The sequence below is a fragment of the Somniosus microcephalus genome, chromosome 9 (genome assembly GCF_052327205.1).
Source record: "Somniosus microcephalus isolate GS21.2 chromosome 9, FLI_Smic_1.0, whole genome shotgun sequence".
NCBI classification, from domain to species: Eukaryota; Metazoa; Chordata; class Chondrichthyes; order Squaliformes; family Somniosidae; genus Somniosus; species Somniosus microcephalus.
The window spans coordinates 132,764,920-132,785,960 of NC_140995.1; the positions used below are offsets into that span (position 1 = coordinate 132,764,920).

The 21,041-nt window shown below is 40.9% G+C and overlaps 1 protein-coding gene across 2 annotated transcripts in view; it reads right to left on the bottom strand.

Annotated features, from left to right (window-relative positions):
- Positions 1-6,968: 6,968 nt before the first annotated feature.
- The window catches only part of rnf217 (ring finger protein 217), a 181,756-nt gene continuing 167,683 nt past the window's right edge, over positions 6,969-21,041 (bottom strand). The window contains exons 6-7 of one of the 2 annotated variants that reach the window (XM_085997216.1): positions 14,320-14,379; positions 6,969-12,354 (exon numbers count right to left, since the gene is read on the bottom strand). In XM_085997216.1, coding sequence (XP_085853342.1) covers positions 12,338-12,354; positions 14,320-14,379 — 77 coding nt within the window. In that variant the 3' untranslated portion in view covers positions 6,969-12,337. Of the gene's footprint in view, positions 14,380-21,041 lie in introns of both variants that reach the window. The other variant, XM_085997215.1, reaches the window with a different exon arrangement.

The window sequence follows — 21,041 nt, forward strand, 5'->3', positions numbered from 1 at the left end:
AACCTTCGATGCTGGGGATGTTGGCCTGAGCGAGAACACGGACGTCGGTGCGCCTATCCTGCCAATGGATTTGCAGGATCTTGCGGAGACAGCGTTGGTGGTGCCTGCTGTTCATGGTCCATGTCTCTGAAGCATACAGGTGGGCGGGTATCACTACTGCTCTGTAGACCATGAGCTTGGTGCTGGGTTTGAGGTCCTGGTCTTCAAACACTCTTTTCCTCAGGCGACCGAAGGCTGCACTGCCACACTGAAGGTGGTGTTGGACTTTGTCGTTGACAGTAGGTTCCTGAGGTATGGAAAGTTGTCCAAGGCCTCGTCATGGATTTTGATAATCGGGGATCAGTACTTTGTGGGGGGGGGGGGGGGCAGTTTGGTAGAGGACTTTTGTCTTACGGATATTTCGTGTAAGGCCTATGCTCTTGTACGCTTCGGTGAACGTGTTGACGATGGTTTGGACTTCGACCGCAGAGTGTGCGCAGACGCAAGTGTCGTCTGCATACTGTAATTCGATGATAGAGCATGGGAAGAGCATGGGATGACCTTGGATCTGGACTGGAGGCGATGGAGGTTGAACAGTTTCCCGTTTGTTCCGTAGATTAGCTCCACTCCAGCGGGGAGCTTACTGAGGATGAGATGGAGCATTGCAGCCAGGAAGATCGAAAAGAGTGTTGGTGCGATGAAACAGCCTTGCTTGACCCTGGTCCGTATGTGAATTGGGTCTGTGGTGGATCCGTTGGTCAGGATCACGGCTTGCATGTCGTCGTGAAGCAGGCGGATGGTGACAAACTTTTGAGGGCAGCTGAATTTGAGAAGGACACTCCATAATCCCTCACGGTTGACGGTGTCGAAGGTCTTTGTGAGGTCAAAGAAGGCCATGTACAGTGGTTGGTGCTGTTCCCTGCATTTCTCTTGTAGTTGACGCGCGGTGAAGATCATGTCTTCACCGCGGAGATATTCAAAGTGCTCCTTCCAGTGGGCACTGACTGCCGCTCTGTCCTTGATGAGTACCTCTCCGTTCTTGGCTGGCAGTGGGGTAGGACCTTGGGTGCTTGGGCCGTAGGTGGTCTTGACTGTGCTAAAGAATCCACGCACGTCGTGGTTGTCGGACAGCTGCTGGATCTCCTGCCACCACCTGTTCCTTAGGTCGCGGGTTTTTTGTTGGACCTCGGCCTTCAGGCGTCTGAGCTGCTTTCTTGCTCTCGAGTTCTGTTGCTGTTTCCAGGTCAGGAATGCCTTGCGTTTGCGGCTTATTAGCTCTTGGATCTCCTGGTCGTTCTCGTATATATAACTAAAAATAATCGTTGAATAAATACTTTAACTAATTAAATAAACAAAATAAGGCTGGACTAAGATATGGCAGGGCAGGTTGTGTGTGTGGACTGCAGTATGTGGGAGTTTGTGGACAGCTAGACTGTCCTGAGCGAACACGTCGGCAGGAGATATCTACATCTCGAATCTCTCCGCTCAGAGTCAGAGTTGGAGACACTCAGACACATAAGAGAGGGGGAGGAATTTCTGGGCAGTTTTATCCAGAATGCAGTCACATCCCAGTGGAAAGTACAGGTTCAGGAGGGGGAGGGTGTGACTGCGAGGGAGCTGGGTAGCGGGGATTTAGGAAAGGTTGAGAAGGAGGTCCCGCAGACACTGGTCCTGTCCAACTGGTACAAAGTACTTGCTACCTGTGAGGACAAGGAGAAAGATTGCAGGGAGGGCAGCCACAATGCAGACCAAGGCACCGTGGCTCAGAAGGCTGTCCAAGGGTGGGGAGGAAGAGCAGAAAAGAAATGTGGTCGTGATAGGGGATTCTATAATTAGGGGGATAGATAGCATCCTCTGCAGCCAAGAATGAGAATCCCGAAGGGTGTGTTGCCTTCCCCGGTGCCAGGGTAAGGGATATCTCATGGCGGCTGGAGAGGAACTTCAAAAGGGAGTGGGTAAATCCAGTTGTCGTGGTCCATATTGGAACAAACGACAGATAGGAACAGGGAGGAGGTCCTGCTGAAAGAGTATCAGGAGTTAAGCTCTAAATTAAAAAGCAGGACCTCGAGGGTAATAATCTCTGGATTATTGCCCGAGCCACATGCAAATTGGCATAGAAACAGACAGATCAGGAGAATTAACACGTGGCTAAAGGGCTGGTGTGGGAAAGAGGGGTTCCTTCTCATGGGACACTGGCACCAGTTCCGGGACAGGAAGGAGCTGTACCGATGGGATGGGCTCCACCTGAACCGGGATAGGACCCTTGTCCTAGCGGAAAGGGTAAATAGGGAGGTGCCAAAGGCTTTAAATTAGTAAGATGGGGGGGGGGGTGGTGGGGGTGGGGTGCGGATCTACAAGAAACGTAACCAGCCTAATTATAAACAAAATAAGGAAAAGAGAGCATAGGAAGAATAAAGGGAGGATATTGATGGCAAGGGAATAAATAGAGTAATAGAACAGGAGTCTAAAAAGATGGTTAAACATAAAGTGCAAGGAAATCCTATAAAAAATGAGTTAAACTGTCTGTACAGCAATGAACACAGTGTCAATAATAAAACAGGGGAGCTGGAGGCAATCATGCATTGCGAAGAACCAGACATAGTAGGGATTACTAAGACATGACTACAGAAAAATCAGGACTGGGAATTAAACATTGCAGGGTATAACATATTTAGAAAAGAGAGAGAGGAAAAAAGGAGAGGTGGAGTAGCTGTACTTATTAGGGATAACATAAAGTGACGGTATGAGGTACGAGTTGGCTAGGATGGATTGGGGAACGTTACTTAAAGGGTTGATGGTGGACAGGCAATGGCAAACATTTAAAGATCGCATGGATGAACTACAGAAGTTGTTCATCCCTGTTTGGCATAAAAATAAAACAAAAAAGGTGTCTCAACCGTGGCTAACAAGGGAAATTAGGGATAGCATAAGATCCAAGCAGAGGACATATAATTTGGCCAGAAAAAGCAGCAAAACGTCTTGACAGATGAAATTTCAGTCTGTGACGTCACCTGTTGCTGGGTGGCCCTTAATTGGCCTGCTGAGCCCGCTGGGTGGGCTCAACAAGGTCAATCAAGTTAAAATCGCGTGGATTGGCCGCATCTCGATGGAGTAGTCCCGCCTCCTTCCCGAGTTCCGAGTGAAAATCACCCCCAATATATTCCGGAAAAGGAAAGAACAAAATAAACACTAATGAGACTCCATAGATGAATAAAGCCATAACGGAACAATTGAGGGTAAGGAAAGAGGCATACATTAAGTACATAGACAGCAGGGGAGTGCATGATAAGGGAGAATATGAAGAGATTAGGAGAGAAGTCCAAAAAAAATTAGGAAGGCAAAGAGGAACTATGAAATTAAATCATCAAGGAACATAAAACAAAATAGTAAAATATTTTACAGGCACATCAATAAAAAAAAGGTTGGGATGGGAATAGGGCCATTAAGGGATAAACAGGATAATACCACAGGTAATGATAGAGAGATGGAAGAAATATTAAATAATTATTTTGCTTCAGTATTTACCAGGAAGATAGAACAGGTGGACATGACATTGGATGATGTGATTAGTAATGTGTTAAGTGCATTTAAAATAAAGAGGGGATATATTAAATAATCAAACTCAGAGGATAAAACCCCTGGTCTGGATGGATTGCATCCACACGTCTTAAAAGAATCTAGGGAAGAGAAAGCAGAGGCATTACTACACATATTTAATAATTTGTTAGAGAAAGGTGTAGTGCCAGAGGACTGGTGGATAGTTAACGTAATACCTATATTTAAGAAGGGGAATAGAACATGTCCAGGGAATTATAGACCAGTCAGCTTAACATTGGTGGTAGGAAAAATAATGGAATCCCTACTAAAGGAGAAAATAGAAGAACATCTAGAAACCAAAAACATAGTAATGAATAGTCAGCATGGATTTCAAAAGGGAAAGTCTTGCTTGACCAACCTCATTGAATTTTTTGAAGAGGTAACAGAGAGAGTAGACAATGATAATGCAGTAGATGTAATTTATCTAGATTTTCAAAAGGCCTTTGATAAGGTACCCCATAATAGACTGATGAACAAGGTCAGAGAATGCAAAGTCAGGGGACAAGTAGCAGAATGGATAACTAGCTCGCTTCAAAACAGAAAGCAGGGAGTAGGGGCAAAAGTTAGCTTTTTACAGTGGCAGAGGTGGGTAGTGGTGTTCCACAAGGATCAGTGCTGGGACCACTGTTGTTCACAATTTATATTAACGATTTAGACTTTGGAATCAAAAATACAATTTCTAAATTTGTGGAGGATACCAAATTGGGGGGATAGTTAATACTGAGGAGGACTGCAACAAATTACAGGAGGACATTAATAAGCTTGCAGAATGGGCATATAATTGGCAAATGAAGTTCATCACAGATAAATGTGAGGTATTACATTTTTGTAGGAAGAATAGGGAGGTCACTTATCACTTGGAGGGTGCGAGTCTGGGTGGGGTAGAGGAGCAAAGGGATCTCGAAGTGCAAATACACAAATCACTAAATGTTGCGACACAGGGCATAAAAAAAGCAAACCAAGCACTAGGGTTTATTTCTAGAGGTATAGAATTGAAAAGTAGGGAAGTTATGCTAAACCTGTATTGAACCTTGGTTAGACCACACTTAAGAGTACTGCGTACAGTTCTGGTTGCCATATTATAAAAAGGATATAGAGGCACTGGAGAGGGTGCAGAGAAGATTTACAAGGATGATACCAGAAATGCGATGGTATACATATCAGGAAAGGATGAACAGGCTGGGTCTCTTTTCTCTTGAAAAAAGGCTGAGGAGTGACCTAATAGAGATTGTTTCTATTATGAAAGGTTTTGATAGAGTGGATGCAGAGAGAATGTTTCCACTTATGGGGAAGAGCAAAACTAGAGGCCATCAATATAAGATAGTCACCAAGAAATCCAATAGGGAATTCAGAAGAAACTTCTTTACCCAAAGAGTGGCGAGAATGTGGAACTTGCTACCACAGAGAGTGGTTGAAGCGAAAAATATAGATGCCTTTAAGGGGAGGCTAGACAAGCATATAAGGGAGAAGGGAATATAGAAACATAGAAATATAGAAGATAGGAGCAGGGGTAGGCCATTCGGCCACTCAAGCCTGTTCCGCCATTTAATGAGATCATGGCTGATCATCCAAATTCAGTACCCTGTCCCTGCTTTCTCCCTATATCCCTTGATTCCTTTAGCCTTAAGAAATATATCCAACTCCTTCAGAAATATATCTAAGTCCTAATAGAGGGTTATGCCGATAGATTTAGACGAGGAAAGACGAAAGGAGGCTCGAATGGAGCATAAATGCCGGCATGGACTGGTTGGGCCGAATGACCTGTTTCTGTGCCGTACCATATATCCTATGTAATCCTATATAACACTGGTTCTGCCTCAACTGGAGTATTGTGTCCAATTCTGGGCACCGCACTTTAGGAAGGATGTGAAGGCCTTAGAGGGTGCAGAAAAGATTTACAAGAATGGTTCGGGACTTCAGTTACATGGATAGACTGGAAAGCCTGGGGTTGTTCTCCTTAGAGTAGAGAAGGTTGAGAGGAGATTTGATAGGTGTTCAAAATCACGAGGGGTGTAGACAGAGTAGATAGAAACAACAACTTGTATTTATATAGCACCTTTAACGTAGTAAAACGTCCCAAGGTGCTTCACAGGAGTACACCAAGACAAAAAAATTTGACAACTGTTCTCATTGGCAGAAGGGTCGAGAACCAGAGGACACAGATTTAAGGTGATTGGCAGAAGAACCAAAGGCGACGACATGAGGAAAAACCTTTTTACACAGCGAGTGGTTTACGGGGAAAGGGCGGGGGAGTGGAACTGGCTGAAGTGCTCTTGCAGAGAGCCAGCATGAGCTCGATGGGCCGAATGGCCTCCTTCTGTGTTGTAACCATTCTATGATTCTATGATCTGAAATGCACTGCCTGATAGGGTGGTGGAGGCAGATTTAATCGTGGCTTTTAAAAGGGAATTGGATAAGTACCTGAAGGAAAAAAAATTGCAGGGCTCTGGAGAAAGGGCAGGAGAGTGGGACTAGCTAAATTGCCCTTGCAGAGAGCTGACACGGGCTTGAGGGGCTGAATGGCCTCCTTCTGTGCTGTAACCATTCTATGATTCTATTCCCATTTACACCTCTTCTAGACCCATCTTTTGTTTCTTTACTTGTCCCATTACCATCTCCTTTTGCCTCGTACAATCAAACCTTTTGTCTTTTAATCTCTCCTGCCTTCCACCCAATCACAGACCTTCCCTTTTTTTCTTTCCTCCCCTCCCCTCTTTCCCTGCCTCTGCACTTGCTTAAAACCTGTTATAGCTCCAAACTTTTTCCAGTTCTGATGAAAGGTCATCGAGGAAATGTTAACTCTGTTTCTCTCTCCACAGATGCTGCCTGACCTGCTGAGTATTTCCAGCATTTTCAGTTTTTATTTCTGATTTTCCTCTACTGTGCACACAGGGAATGCTTGTATCTTGATGTCATATACAAGTTTGCCATCCAGTTGTACTGCATTTATATCCGTCATCCACGCTCTTGTCACCTCCAGACACTAGTATTCCAATGCTCTCCCGGCTGCCTTCCATCCTCCACCTTCCATAAACTTCAGCTCATCCAAAACTCTGTTGCCCATATCCTATCCTGCACCAAGTCCTGCTCACCCAGGATCACTATGCTCATCGACCTACATTGAAACCCGGTCCCTCAAAATACACTTCTAAAAGGGATAACATCTATACTGGAAACAAATATGTTCATATTTCCATATTTGACTTCAAGTTGCTAGAATGTAGAAAATTAATGGACTTAAAATGTCTTCCATTGAAAGAAGTTGAATATTTTGTTGAATTCAGCAATTTGTTACATGCAAGGAATGACATTTTTTTAATGCTCATTCAATTAAAGCACCAAGAAATCAAGAGAGAAAATACAAGTATTAACTTAACATTAAAAACATGACACAATGTAATTCCATTTTATTTTTCTCTAGAATAGTACATTTGATATACTTAATCACATTATTTCAGCTATTGTTTTTTGCACAAAAAGCTATCAGAAGTAGTACTGGTAGTTGTTTGTGGTCCAGTCACATGTCTCTTGAACTACCCAAGCTGTTATTTCTAGTTTATGAATGCAGATGAGTCATTAATCAGACACATTTACATAGAATGTATTATGTACTGTAATTTTTACTAATCTGATTCATTTAGTGGTTTTTATGGAATTGGCTGTAACAGTGTCATTGGATTAACAATTACATTTCTTTTTTTTTTTAAACGAAACCATAAAATTAATGTGAATAAGCTTAAATATATTTATCCCGGCACAATCCACAGTGAAACTACTTCGTAAAAGTAAAACTGTTGAATTTTTTTCTGATCCCGACCAGCAGGACCCTATAATTGGCAGAAGATCAATAAACATTTACCACAAGTGCAAAGTACCCTCTAGTTTCAAGTTTTCACCTGCTCTCTCCTGTGGGTGGGGGGAATTAATTGGCATTAAAAAAATGAACACCTTTATGGATTTGTACTCTGGATCATTGCAGAGTAGCTGCTGCCATAATTTAAGCAATTTGCTTCGTGAAAAGACAATTTTTGACGAGGCCACATCAAATAAAAAAGGCACACGCTTTGGTGATGGATTATCCATTAACACTTACAAACAGAAACCATTTCTTTTAAGGGCACTATGCAGCATTCATTCTACTGCAGCTATTTGGAAACAGAAAAATATTACTGTACCTACATTAAAAAAATCACTTAAATAATAATACCATTATATCTGTCCAGTTACCAAGTTTGCTCATGCAGTTACCCCATAACCATTTTGAAAAATCAAATATCTTGTATTAAGACAAAAAAAGGAGATGTAACAAACAAAAAGTGACCTGAACAGAATACTACTGATTGAAAGAGGAAGTACTGTACAAAATGTCATGTGGTCTGTGGTTTTGCCAAAATAGTTCTTTCATAGATCAAAAAGCACTTGTTATACCCACTTGACTCAAGTTATGTGTTTTAAAAAAAAAAATGAAGTAAAAATTAAAAACAGTCCTAGATATTATCTTCCAATATGCACAAGCTAAGGTCAGAGTTTAAAGAACTAGGATTAGAAGTAACCAGAATTAAAGAATCTCATTGGGAATTTGCTTGGGAATTCTCCTGATTGGCTGCCGTAATTTTGGTGGAAAACCCGTTTACCTGGCGGTCATTCAGGGAAACCCGAGGAAATTCCCACATCTGTGTCATGGCTAGCTACCATTTCTAACTAACCATTGTGGTTGGACATGTGGCCAAAAATAGTAAACTATTCCAAAGATGCAGATGATAATTTTTAGTAACTTACAAGCAGGTTAGGCTGTTCTCCAACGGAGGCTGGGCTCCTACCCCTGCCCAATGTACAACTCGTTCCCTGAGTAAAAAATTAATTTGGCCAATCATGTGCAAATTCCTGGTTTCATCAATGAGGCAGAAATTTTCCTAAGATTGCTATCAGGAGGGGTTTCAGATTAAAGGGAACAAATAGGAGGAAGGGGAATGGACAGCAATAGACCTTGCAAACAGTTGAGTGAAGAGGAGAGGTGTTACTTCAGATACAATGTGGACGAGGACATCTCAGATACAAAAGCAAGCAAGGAAAGTATAACTGAGAGATACAGGAAATAACAAGAGAGGATAAATCTCGAAAACCAATACGGAACGAGGGAAGAAAATGGTTTGCCCTATTGCCAAGTGTCTCATTGGGGAAAATTTTCATGCTTAGCGTCTGGGCAGTAATCTGGCAGAGTGGATCGCTGCCCATTGTAGAACCCGCCCAATTTTCATTCAATTGATTTAATCAAGCAGGTTCTAAAATGGGCAGGCATTCAGCTCACCAAATTACCACCCAGGCAGTGAAGATGAAAAATTACTCCATTACTCCATCAATTTCAAAGTTGTGAAAAATCATCCTTAGGAGCAACTGACAATTGTTCAAACCTCTGAGTAAACAAACCATGATGCAATAAAAAGTAACATGCCTTGACAAAAGATTATTTAATTCCTGGGATTAAGTAATGGACTTCTCCATTATTCTGTTTTTACTTTGTGTGTGTAAGAAACAAAGAGAGATGTGAAGGAAGACCCTGCAGTCTGGACCATTAGCACTAATTTTACTTGATTTCACAGAACTAAAAAAAAAATCAAAAGCTTCATTAAAATCTAAATCAATTAATAATATTCTAAAATTTCTGCATATACAAGGGTTGGCTTTTTGGTTTTGGGGAATTAATGTTTGCAAGTGTAAGAGGGTCAATCCTGATAAAGATCCAACAGTTAATGGAAAAATACCAACCAAAAGAATGTTGCTTTTAAGTGAAATATGTAGATCAGAGTCCAATTCCATGACCCTGTGCTCCCAGCAAGGAAGCTGTACTCAAAGGAAGCATAGGACAGAGATAGGGCTACAATATTGCAGCCCCAATTCTCTGCCCCATGCTCCCTGCAAGTATGGCTCCTTTCAGAGCCACTGGCTCATGGATTTAACCTTCATATGTCTTTAGCGTTATTTGTGGAGCGGGGGTTGTCAATGCACTTACATCATTACCTGTTTTCACAGATTATACCCAAACTGATATTTCATTTTACAGAAAGTAAAAAAACAATTTCCCCCCCAAAACACATATTTTTATCATGGGCTTTGATGTAATTCTCAGCCAATCACAGCTTCCTGTTACACTCAAACAGATATTTGCACTACCCAATGTCAAGTCTTAGTGGGATTTTCGTGACCTCTGGTCATTAGTCAAAACCTGTCAATATCACATTGTTTTAATGTACTGTATTACACTTTTAGAAGTTATAAAAAGAAATGTTTGCAATCATAAGTCAGTTTATCGCAGAAATCATCTTTCAGATACCCTATATAAAAAAATTGCAAAAAAAGTGTGAAGAATATGATCTGTAATCTTAACAGTGAGCACCTTATTAACTTAATAGGAAAATAACAGTACAAGACCTGTACATGCTACAAACCAATAAGTAATGGCCTGAAATTTGCGGTCCAGTTGATGGTGAACTGGCAGCGTTCGCCGTCATTCCATGTTTGAAACTGACCGCAACTTTGGGATTTGATACATGTGGAAATCCTGAAGTTGTGATCTGCCATTCACTGCTCCGACACAGGCTGCGCTTTGCCACGCCCCCCCCAAACAGAGCCGGCAATCAGTGTAATCTCTCAAATCATGGAAACTGACGAAAATGTTGGTTCTTCCGCAGTAATACTGCTGTTAAATTCCCCACTAAAAGTTAGACCCAAAGGGATTAGATGTAACTGGGATTTTAACAGTATATTGACTGCTAAACAAAGGTTATGGCCCTGAAAAACAAAAAATAAATGTTGTTTTAAGTTTGTTCACATTTATTTCAGGTTTGCCATTTCCCCATGCGAGAGACCCAATCTTTGTTTTGCTCTCTCTAACCTTTTTAGAAAGTTAGAATTTTAAGAGCTAACTCACTTCCTTAGACAGGTTGTTGACGTCACGGCAGCTCACACTAGGAGATCCCCACCAAACTCTGTTGATTTGAATTACGCGTCGGAAAACCCAAACTTCTCGACAGAGATCGCGAGATCTTTGTGGGAATCTTACTTCAGAGCCAGTGGCGAACACCTTTGCTTTGCCGCTGACTGCAAATTCTGGGCCATTATATTTAAACTAATTGTATGAATTTAGAAATTATTCATTTCTTAAGCACTTCAGCAGAGATTTTGGTGTATTGAAATAAAAAAGGGACCTACACAGATTTTTAAATTGGTTTAAAAAGGAAAAATACTAATGATAGTTAATGGTTCCAAAACGGTGCAATATCAGGACAAAACACCTATTTGTTTAGATCATATTACTGGATCAGCATAAATTATGATCCAATCGGGTTTTGACTGTGCTGAGATTAATATTTTCAGAACTTCTATAAATGCTGGAGCTGTACCCAAGGTATAGAGAATGGTGATTTTATCCCAATATTCAAAAAAAAAGGCTAAGTTGCGAATCTAGAAATTAGAGACAATTTAGCCTAACTATATTAGTTAAAAAAAAGGTTTAAGAGCATTCTATGGGATATTGTCAAAAGTTATAAGTAACAATCAGCATGGATTTAGAAGCACTGGTATTATTTGAGGGATGAGGACTATTTAGATTTTCAAAAATCATTTGTTAAAGTTCCACATGTGGGACTTTTAAAGAAGGTTAAGGCTCAGGGCGTATTAGATAGCTGACTGAAAACTGGTTTGGTAATAGGAAGCAGGTGCTTGAATTAAATATAAAAAAAATATCTGCTTAGGTTCAGAGACCAATTGAATTCTGCAGCGGTTTGTTTGGTTTCCCTGTCATTAACACTATCCAGAAATGATTTAGAGAACAGTGCTTCTTGTAATATTGAATTTGCTGATGACAGAAAGCAATATGGCCAAGTGAGAAGTGTACAGAAGATATAAACTGCATTCAAAAGGTTTTGGTCCAATTAAACAGATGGGTTTACGGAGATTTTTAAAAATGCAGATAATACACAATGGCCCAGAATTTGCGGTTGTAATGACGGCGAAAATGTCAGAGTTCGCCGTTATTACAACTGTGAATCTAACAGCAACTTCTGGAGTACACATGTGCAATTAAATGCAGAAATCCAGAAGTTGCTGTCAGCCATTCCCTGCTCCTCCACAGGGTGCGCTGCTGAACTCCCCATAGCCGGCAATCAATTGAAATCACTGAACTGACGAGAACTTAGCTTTTACGCTGAAATATCGCTCTTAAAACCGCCCCAATAAAGTTAAACCTTGTTGACCAAGGTGTAACTGCATTTTTAATAGCATACTGAGTCATAATTACTGAACAACCGTTTTGCCCATGAAAAACTAAATTTATATTATATTTGTGGAATGTCAAATTTTTCCATTATGGTAAAATTTCCATTTTTTTATGAATTAAAAAAAATTGTTTGTGATATTTCAGGTTCTACCTTAATCCCATGAGTATGTCCCGATTTTTATTTCGCCCTCTGTAAAATGATTAAAAAGCGAAGGATAAAACCTGCTTTCTACTTCCTGGTTTGCTGTCTGTGAGAATTCTTCAATGTGACTGGCTGCTTAGCCAGCTTGATGACATCGCTGTTGCTGGACTCTGGAGATCCCCCAGACTTGCCGTCAGATTCAAATTAACATCAGGAGAGGTGAAATCGACGTCAGAGATCGCTAGATCTTTGTGTGCAGCTTTCTTCGAGGTCAGCGGCGAGCACCATCATTTCACCGCTGACCGCAAAATCCGGGCCAATATGACAGAAAGCACAATACGTGCTCATGTTGAAGGGATATCTATTAGTAAAGATATTGTAGGATTACAGTTATTCACTGAAAATTTTCAGTCAATGTAAAGTTCTTATAAATACTAAGCTACAACTTGAGTTTAAATGAGTGGGATATAGTCCAGGATTAAGCTTAATTATACACGGACTATGGAAGAAGTGGGCTTGTTGAACCAAATAGCCTTTCTCCTTCTAGCTTTTCTCAAGTTCTAATGAGCAGGACATATAAATGCAATACATAAGACAGTTCTCTCTAATGAAAGGAAGCACTGGATGATCAATATGGTTGTGTAATTGTAAAAATATTAGCTATGAAGAAACATTTCTAGCAAAACCACAAAACCTTCCCACATGCACAACTTTTTTGCAGTTCCTTGCAATATTAGTTAACATTAAGATAGTTTAAAAAAATGCTTAGACTGTCAAGTGACTCATTTTATACTACAGCAATAGAATTAAACTATATCTTGCCTATAGCATGGCTTTTAGCAGCAGAAAGGTTCTCCTCCCACAAAAAAATTGCTAATAAGGCACTAAAAGTTACTTTAAGATGGCATCATTTAATGTTATTAAATGGAATGCAAGCAGGTGAAATATGATTGCCAGATCTGGTCTCAGGATTTCCTTCACTTCCACTATCCTGGCAATTAGTCGCAATTGGCACTCAACAGTGAAGCTAAGTGGGAAGATCCTAGGCAGTCAATTGAACTTGTAATTAATTGAGATATAATTTACAAAGGTTTGCTTTTGCATGATCCAAGGTGGCCATCCATAGGTCCAGGCAGTGTGCAGTCGATGGGTCATTCAGCCCGACTGCCTACCTCTCTTCCGCGGCTATGTCCGCGCCTGGGTGTCCCTGGAGAGGCAGCATGCGGTGTCCACCGGTACGCTTGAGGCCTTCCGTGACTGGTATACACCGGAGGGACTGGAGTGCATCGTCATCACCCAAGACCAAATTTTAATTTAATTTGTTAATTTTTCTTGAACATTTTTATAATTTACAGTTTATTGTTTGTGGCCCCTAGGGGTCACTTGCTAACTCGTTAAGTTTGATGACACCAGTCATCCAAATTGGCAATTAACAAAAAGAGTTTGCTTTTGCATGATCTGAATTTATTTTGCTTGTTCACACTTCAGCAAGTTTTGACCAGATTCCAATATTTCCCACTACTGAAATAAAGCATGGACAGTTTTTGTTGAGGATAAAACCTACTGTATACATTATTTTGGCTATAATTCAGACTCATGCTATTGACCATGACTCCAGAATTATAAAGATCAGATCTGCTTGCTATTTGGTCTAAGTGGCAGAGTCAACTCGAGCAGTATTCTAAAATACCCCAGTTTACCTCAAGTGGCTTGAGCTAAATTACAATTGCCACCATTGCAAATGATAACTGCTAAAAGAGCTGTGTATGAAATATCCAATTAGATGAGATCTTAATGAAGTGGAGTGTATAGCACATAAGTATCCCTTGAGATGAGAATCTTCATTGTGAAGGGAACAGAAATATCACATAGTGCAGAGAAAAGTTCTCTTTAGAAATTGAGGTTTTAAGACAGTGTTAGGACAATGCAGGAAGTGCAAACATTGCCAGAGGCCCACACCATCCATGATTATAGCTTAGTACTGCTAACATGTGCAAAATGGAAGAACAGCCCCATCTTCCGCACTGTTGTTATCTTTTACCCCAGAGCCATCCATAAAAAGAAAGCAATCTGTTTAGTTTCTTCTTTCTTGAGTTGTACATCACAGTGCTTGAAGCCAGGTCTTTGGAAGTTATTCCGAGAATGGTGTACTACTTAGTAATATGGCCAAAAAATAATTCATGACAACATTCTCAGTTTCATGTTTGTTCAATATCTGGTTGTTAATTACGTGCTATTGCTTCTCACTGCAGAGTTCTGTGAGGACCCTGACACATCCGTCGTTACCCATGTAAACAAGGCTTGTTTTTCTTTTACGTAAACATACCAGTCTGTGACCTTTTCCTCTGCTTCTTACAAATGTAATAGATAGGAAAGATAAACAAGCCTATCAAAAGAAAAGAAAAAAATATGGCGTTAGAGAAAGATAAATATTTATTAACCTAGTTCTGTAATTTATGTGTAAAACCAATAGCTGTCATTGTTAATAAAGTTCCATGATAAGCAAGCTCTGCAAGTAATGATTACTCTGCAACCATTTAAATCTACAGTGTTTTTATTATTTAATTAATAACTGGAGAATTAAGGAGAAGCAACAAAAAATAAAATGCAGCATAAATTAGTTGCAAATGAAAACTAACATTTTGCACTTGGTAATTATACTGGTTTACAGTATTATTTTTACTAGATGCTGTGAATGGAATACTCAAAAATGTTCTTGTGATTATTGTTATGCTTCCAGCAGATGAGGTACATAATCCAACAAAATGACAGTGCGATTAGATCAATGTAATAAAAAGATAGGAGGTGAATCCTGTTATTGCTATACTCCATTTAAGAGTATACTTTCCCTGTAAAACTAGATGTGGTGCAGATCACTTTTTCTGCATGTTCTACGTTGCCAGTTAATGATTAGAGGCTACCATCTGACAGGACAAAACACAAATGTGTTTTATAAAACATTTACTTTGGATTTGGGGTATTTAATTATATTAATGATGAAGTGTTTGAAGGAAGAGGAAAGCCTCTTCCTTTTTGAGCAATATTTTGAACAATGATTCTAGCTCACAATTTAGAGTCTGGTAAAACTAAACAAAATGGTCCTTGCGTGGATTCCTTCAAAGTCGCCAAATAAAATATAACCCAGTTCAAATTTGCTGATTTGTTTCTTTATAAAATGGTAAAAAACACTTTGAAGTGTTATTGTGCTTCTATTTAGCAACTTGAGTTCTGTGGGTTTAATCACAAGATCATTGTGGATGAGGAAGGCCATTGAAATTACTCATCCAGAGAGATTCTGTCTCACCATTGCAGCATCTAATTGTCTCTTAAAAGATTTCCAGGGATTTTGCCTTCCCTATTCTATCTGGAAGGTTATTCCACATGTTGATCACTTTCTGCATGAACAAGAATTTCCTGATATCCGTCCAAAACGTACCCTTCTATTTTTGAACCTGCGCCCCTTGTTCTATTCTGGCAGTTTAACATTCCCGGTTAACTTTTTATACACCTATAATAATCTTATATACCTCTATAAGATCATCTCTCCATCACCTTCTTACCAAGCTGAAAAGCCCAAGTTTCTCCAGTCTTTTCTCATAGTTTATACCTGACACTGGGGATCAGCCTTTTGGCTCTTCTCGGCACTGCCTTCAGTACGTGAATGTTTCTCTTCTTTCTCGGCGACCAGAACTGGACAAAGTATACAAAATGCGGTCTGACTAGAGCACTATAAAATTTGATTATTACCTTCTCTAACTTATATTCTACAGTTTTGGCTATTAGCTTCGTTGATTGCTACTCTGTATTGGTGGAACATTTTTAATGTCGGGCCTACGAAGACTCTTTCAACACCATTCATGGAGTACACATGTTGTCCATCTTTTCTTCCTATGGGTAGCACTTTACATTTGTCTGCATCACATTTCAACTGCCATTGTTATGCCTACTTGCATGTCACCCTCAGCAATATTTTAAAGAATATTCTTTGTACTGTATTGAGATATAAAAATATACAACAAGCATGTGGCCAAAATAGACATGGCACAATAAGCACTTAAATGGCATTATTTGTAAAATTAGAATGGTCAAAGTTGGGTATTTCTTATTGAGGTTTCCCACAATCCTTGCACTGCAGGGGCAGTAGAAAAATGTTTCTTCCTCCAGTTCCTGTCGCTCAATTAAGTACTACAACAGAACTAACAACCCTTCTAATAGTTTAGTAAGAACTGGTATAGTATACTTCTTAAAATTACAGGTTAATGGCAACTCTACTTATGTCAGCACACCTACATCATCGAGACTAGGCACATACTGCATTATATGGAAATTATAATTATTTTCCACATATATACTCTATTCAGTATCTAAATCCTTTCCAACAAGACTTTTACGCAGTAATCATCAACATAATAAGTCTAATTAGAATCTTCCTGAGTAACATAAGATAATGAGGACCATGGCACATTCTTCTACTACTTGAGAAAAGAAAATAGTTAAATTCAAATGCTATAATAATTAACAATTATATATTAAATATATACATTAGCCATTCTACATGCTCTTCATCCTCGCTATATTATTGTGTTGAAATCGACTCATCACCATTTCCAAATTTGGCTAATTCTTTGTCACTACCTCAAAACTGTGGAACTCCCTGCCTCCTTCAGTTTCCTTTCCTCCTAAAATCTATTGGCATTTTGTTAACCATTCACCACCTCATAATTCAGCCTGATTTCTATCATATACTTTTAAAGGTTGATGCTGCTCTTGACTCATTATAACTCTTGACCCTTCACTTAAATTTCACAGTAAAAAGCCCATCAATAACACTTAGAACCTGCAGTAATATACTATTGTTAGTATTCACCACATCCAGTCACCAAGGCTTTAGGAGCTCACTTACAATATGGAGACACTGGGCAGAATTTTCTGAGGACGCGCAGCACCAATAGGTCACCTACTGCATTTGAGGTCTTGCCAATGCTGCAGGGCCTTGGGAAGTTCCTCTCACTATGTAAGCACGCCTGGGTGAGATGATAAACTAAATCTGGCTCAGCTCGACATATACAATAATTCACAAGGAAATCTGGAGTGTGAATGTGAACTGAAAGAATGGCAAACATATAGAATGGTCACGCACTGAATTTTTAGCGCCGACAGCCAACTGCCATACTCGTCATTCCTCAAATGTCTTGTGACTATAAATAATGGACACAGTCATGCAACGCAAGAAGTGAAGAGTTTCCAAGCAATGAAACTGAAAAACAAACTGCCACACCCACCCAGTTATTAACGTTTCACAAGATCCTGGAAAGTCCAAAGGTATTCAGCTTTACATTACTGCACGGAGCTGGACCTGAATACATCCAGACTGCTTCCTCGATGTAGATCATCAAAGCAGCACAGAGTTTGAGTGCAGAAACAAGATGGCAGTTCTCCATGGCAGAGAAATGAACTACTTAAATAAAGAGATTGTTTGGTTTCTCAATTTTTGCACCTTCTTTCTCATGAGTGGTGACCTATGCTGAGGTACAATTCCATGGGCAGCAGCCTACTGGTACAAAACAAGTGTTCATTCTTCACCTGCAGGCTCAGCCAGAAAATACTGGCAGGCTATTTCATTGTTTGGGGAAAGGATCTTCACAGCCAAATACTAGCCTGTCCTCACCTGTGCACTTCTTGGCAGGGCTCACAGTATGATAATCTGGAGTGGGAATCCTGGCTAACTTTTCCCGTTCCCAATCCAATCCACAAATAATGAAGTCGATTGTAACACCTGGACACTGCCTCAGCTGTAATTAATCTCTCTTTTTGTAAGACAGGTAAGGGAACTAATTTGTACTAAAAGTATTCTGCTAGGCTTGTCTCCTCCTTTAAACACTCAAGGTGCGATTTTCTATTGCCATTATTTTAATGTCAGCAGTAATTCATTTTTTTTCTTAAATGGTTTAATGCCACTGTTAAAATAATGCCGATTGGAAAAGCTAGTCTACAGCATTCAGTGCTTCAATCATATTTTGTGTACAAATTATGCAAAATATTCATTTACTGAAGGACTATATTAATAAATTTAACAAATTCCCCCAATTTGTTCCCTTTTCAAAAAAAAAGGAAATTCAAGAAACAAGTTAGATTTTCAGCCTGTGTCCTTAATTTTACTTGATCAGTAAAAAAAAATTGGCTTAGAAAAACAAGCTGCATTCTTAACACAGCTTTGGCTTGTCTTGACCTTGAGAATTTCTGGCTCATCCTCTTCTAATGGGCAGTGCAGTCTGCTCACAATCAATTTAGATGAGATCAGAGCTCTATAACATCACTTAGTGTTTCAGATGACACACCTTTTTAAAAAAAAATGCATTTTTATACTTGGCAGCATTAAGGCCTAGAAATTCAGTGGTGTTAGCGCCCACTTAGTGCCTAAAGAGGTCTTTTGCGCCGGCGCTGTTGGTAGCCTGGAATTCAGTGTAGCGCAAATGGTGGCGTTAGGCGGTAGCGCTGCGCCGGCACCGATGACGTCATCGGTGTGCGCAGCGCCCCGGTTCCAACGCGATGCCGGCCCGACGCCCAAATTGAGTTGCGGCCGCCTCTCCCGTAGCGGGCGCAAAGAGCGTTTGTAAAACGGGGCCTTGCAGCTCCGAGAGGCCGGGGCGTAAAGGTGGAGGTGCGGCCGGCCGCTTTCCCGGCGGCCGCTTGGCCGCACCTTCCTCCCCGGACTCCCACACCACCCCCCCCCCGTGGCATTGGTCTCTGACCCCCGCGAGCCCGGCACTTCTCCGTGGTGCCGGGCTCATTTGCCGGGGGAATCCAGCAGCGATCTCACGGCTGCAGGCAGCTCCTCCTTAAGAGAAGGAGGAGGCCTGCAGTACCCCAGCCTGCCGCACCGCATCGGGTGGCGCTGCGGCAGCTGGACGCCTGAAATTGACTTTCAGCGCCCCAATCGGAGGCGGCCAAACCCTGCAATAGCGCCCGCCTCCGTCTTGGGGCGCTGCAACTGAATTTCAGGCGGGCGCTACGGGAATCCGGGCGTGCGCTAACTTTCGGGCGCTAAAGACCTGGCGCAGCGATAGCGAATTTCTAGGCCTAAGTACCTCTAAATTTTTTATCTGTTAAAATAAAATTAATTTTAGTTAGGGCTCCACTTTACCAAAAACTAATGAAAATTACTATTTGCATGTTGATATTCATGGTACAATGTATGGATACTGTCAATACCAACAAATCAGTGACCAGTTATCAGAAGAATCCTAATCACAATTCAATTATTATCTGACTGTTGCTTTTTTTAAAAACTGTGTAGCATTTTATCCTTTCCTTTTCTATTTTTATAAATTTTGGTGGTTTACAATTGGGAAACATAAAATTTGACATCGAGCCTATCATAAAATCACTATGCTAAAAAGACTGCGCCTGATATGGAATGAGTTTCAACAAGGTCCTGAAGCTTTGTTTAAGTCTCTGACTTACATTACAGCTTTCAGACAGACATTTTTCATCTGGTTAGTTTTTGTATTTGTGAATGTATTTACAGGAAACTTTCGATTAACCGGCCCCTAAATAACCGGAACGCTCTATCCACCGGCAAAATTCAGGAGTTGGTTCAGGTAACTTTTTTTACTTTTAGTTACTTTTTTTACTCCATTTGTTGCTGTGCAAGGGTATAGCTGCAGCTGTTGCTAAGCTACAGAGACGCTTGCAACTTGTGCCGATTGTTTTGAAGCTGTAACAGGGTTTGTTGCTTTATACGGAGCTCTGAGCTCCGTATCTTTTACTATAGCGTTCGGTTATCCGGAATTGTTGATGAACCGGCAACACATCGGTCCCGTCCGTGCCGGATACCAGAAAGTTTCCTGTAATTGGAAACAGTTCAAATAGCTACCCTATGTTAATGAAAACTCAGACCCGCATTTTATCATCTGGATTACTTTTTAAAGGCAGTTACCTACAATTGACTTTAACCCTATGGGTGAGGGAGGGGGAAAAAGTCAACCAGAGTTCCCACTATTGGTTACTATCCGGTGATGTTTGCTGGTAGGCGGGTGAGAATGGACGCAAGGACAGTATTGGCCTTGACTGTGATTTCTGCCCCCCCCCCCCAACCCACCACCATGATAAAATAACCTGGTCAAGATGCTCTGACCAGGATCACCCATGACAAATTACCACTTGGGCAAGGTACTGGTATCTGTGGAAGTGTACCACAGCAAGTAGTCAGGAAAAGATTGGGGGGAGGGGGGCAGGAATGTAAAAAGGATCAGTTACAAATAAATAGGGGATGATTTTCTTGGCACTTGCTCCTAGTGAACACCCATCTAGCAGTTCTAAACTGGTCATCCATGAGGTGCAGTAGGCCATGAGCAGCATAAGAATTGTATACCACCACAATCTGTACCCTCATGGCGACGGCAGATCCCTCACTCCTCCATCACCGTCGAGCCAGCAGATCAATCCTGGTTCAATGGAGAGTGTAAGATGCCTTAGGGCATCAGTCTGGTGAAGCTACAACACAAGGCTACATGCTTGCTAAATACCAAAACTAGCAGATTATAGACAGAGCTAAGCAGTCCCACAATTAGCAGATCAGACCAAAGTTCTGTTGCCATACCACATGCAATTGCGAATGACGGTGGACAATCTAGCAACTAACTGGAGGAAGAGGATCCATGCACATTTTGACCATCCGCCATGGAGGAGCTAAGCCCTCAAGTGCAAGGAAAAAGGCTGAAATGTTTGCAAACGTCTTCGGCCTGAGCACCCCACCATCATAGATGCCTATTTTTAGGCAATTTGATTCACACCATCCACGTGACCTTAAGAAACAGCTGAGTGCACTGGTTATGTGCCATGCCAATATCTTGGTTGTAGTGCTAAATACATGTGCACTAGAACCAGCTGCCTCTCCCCCTCCATCCAAGCTATTCCAGTGCAGCTGTGACACTGGCATCTACCCAACAATTAGAAAATTGCCCAGGTATGTCAGATCCACAAAAGGCAGGAAATATCTAACCCACCCAATGATCTTCCTATCAGCCTCTTCCAATCATCCACAAA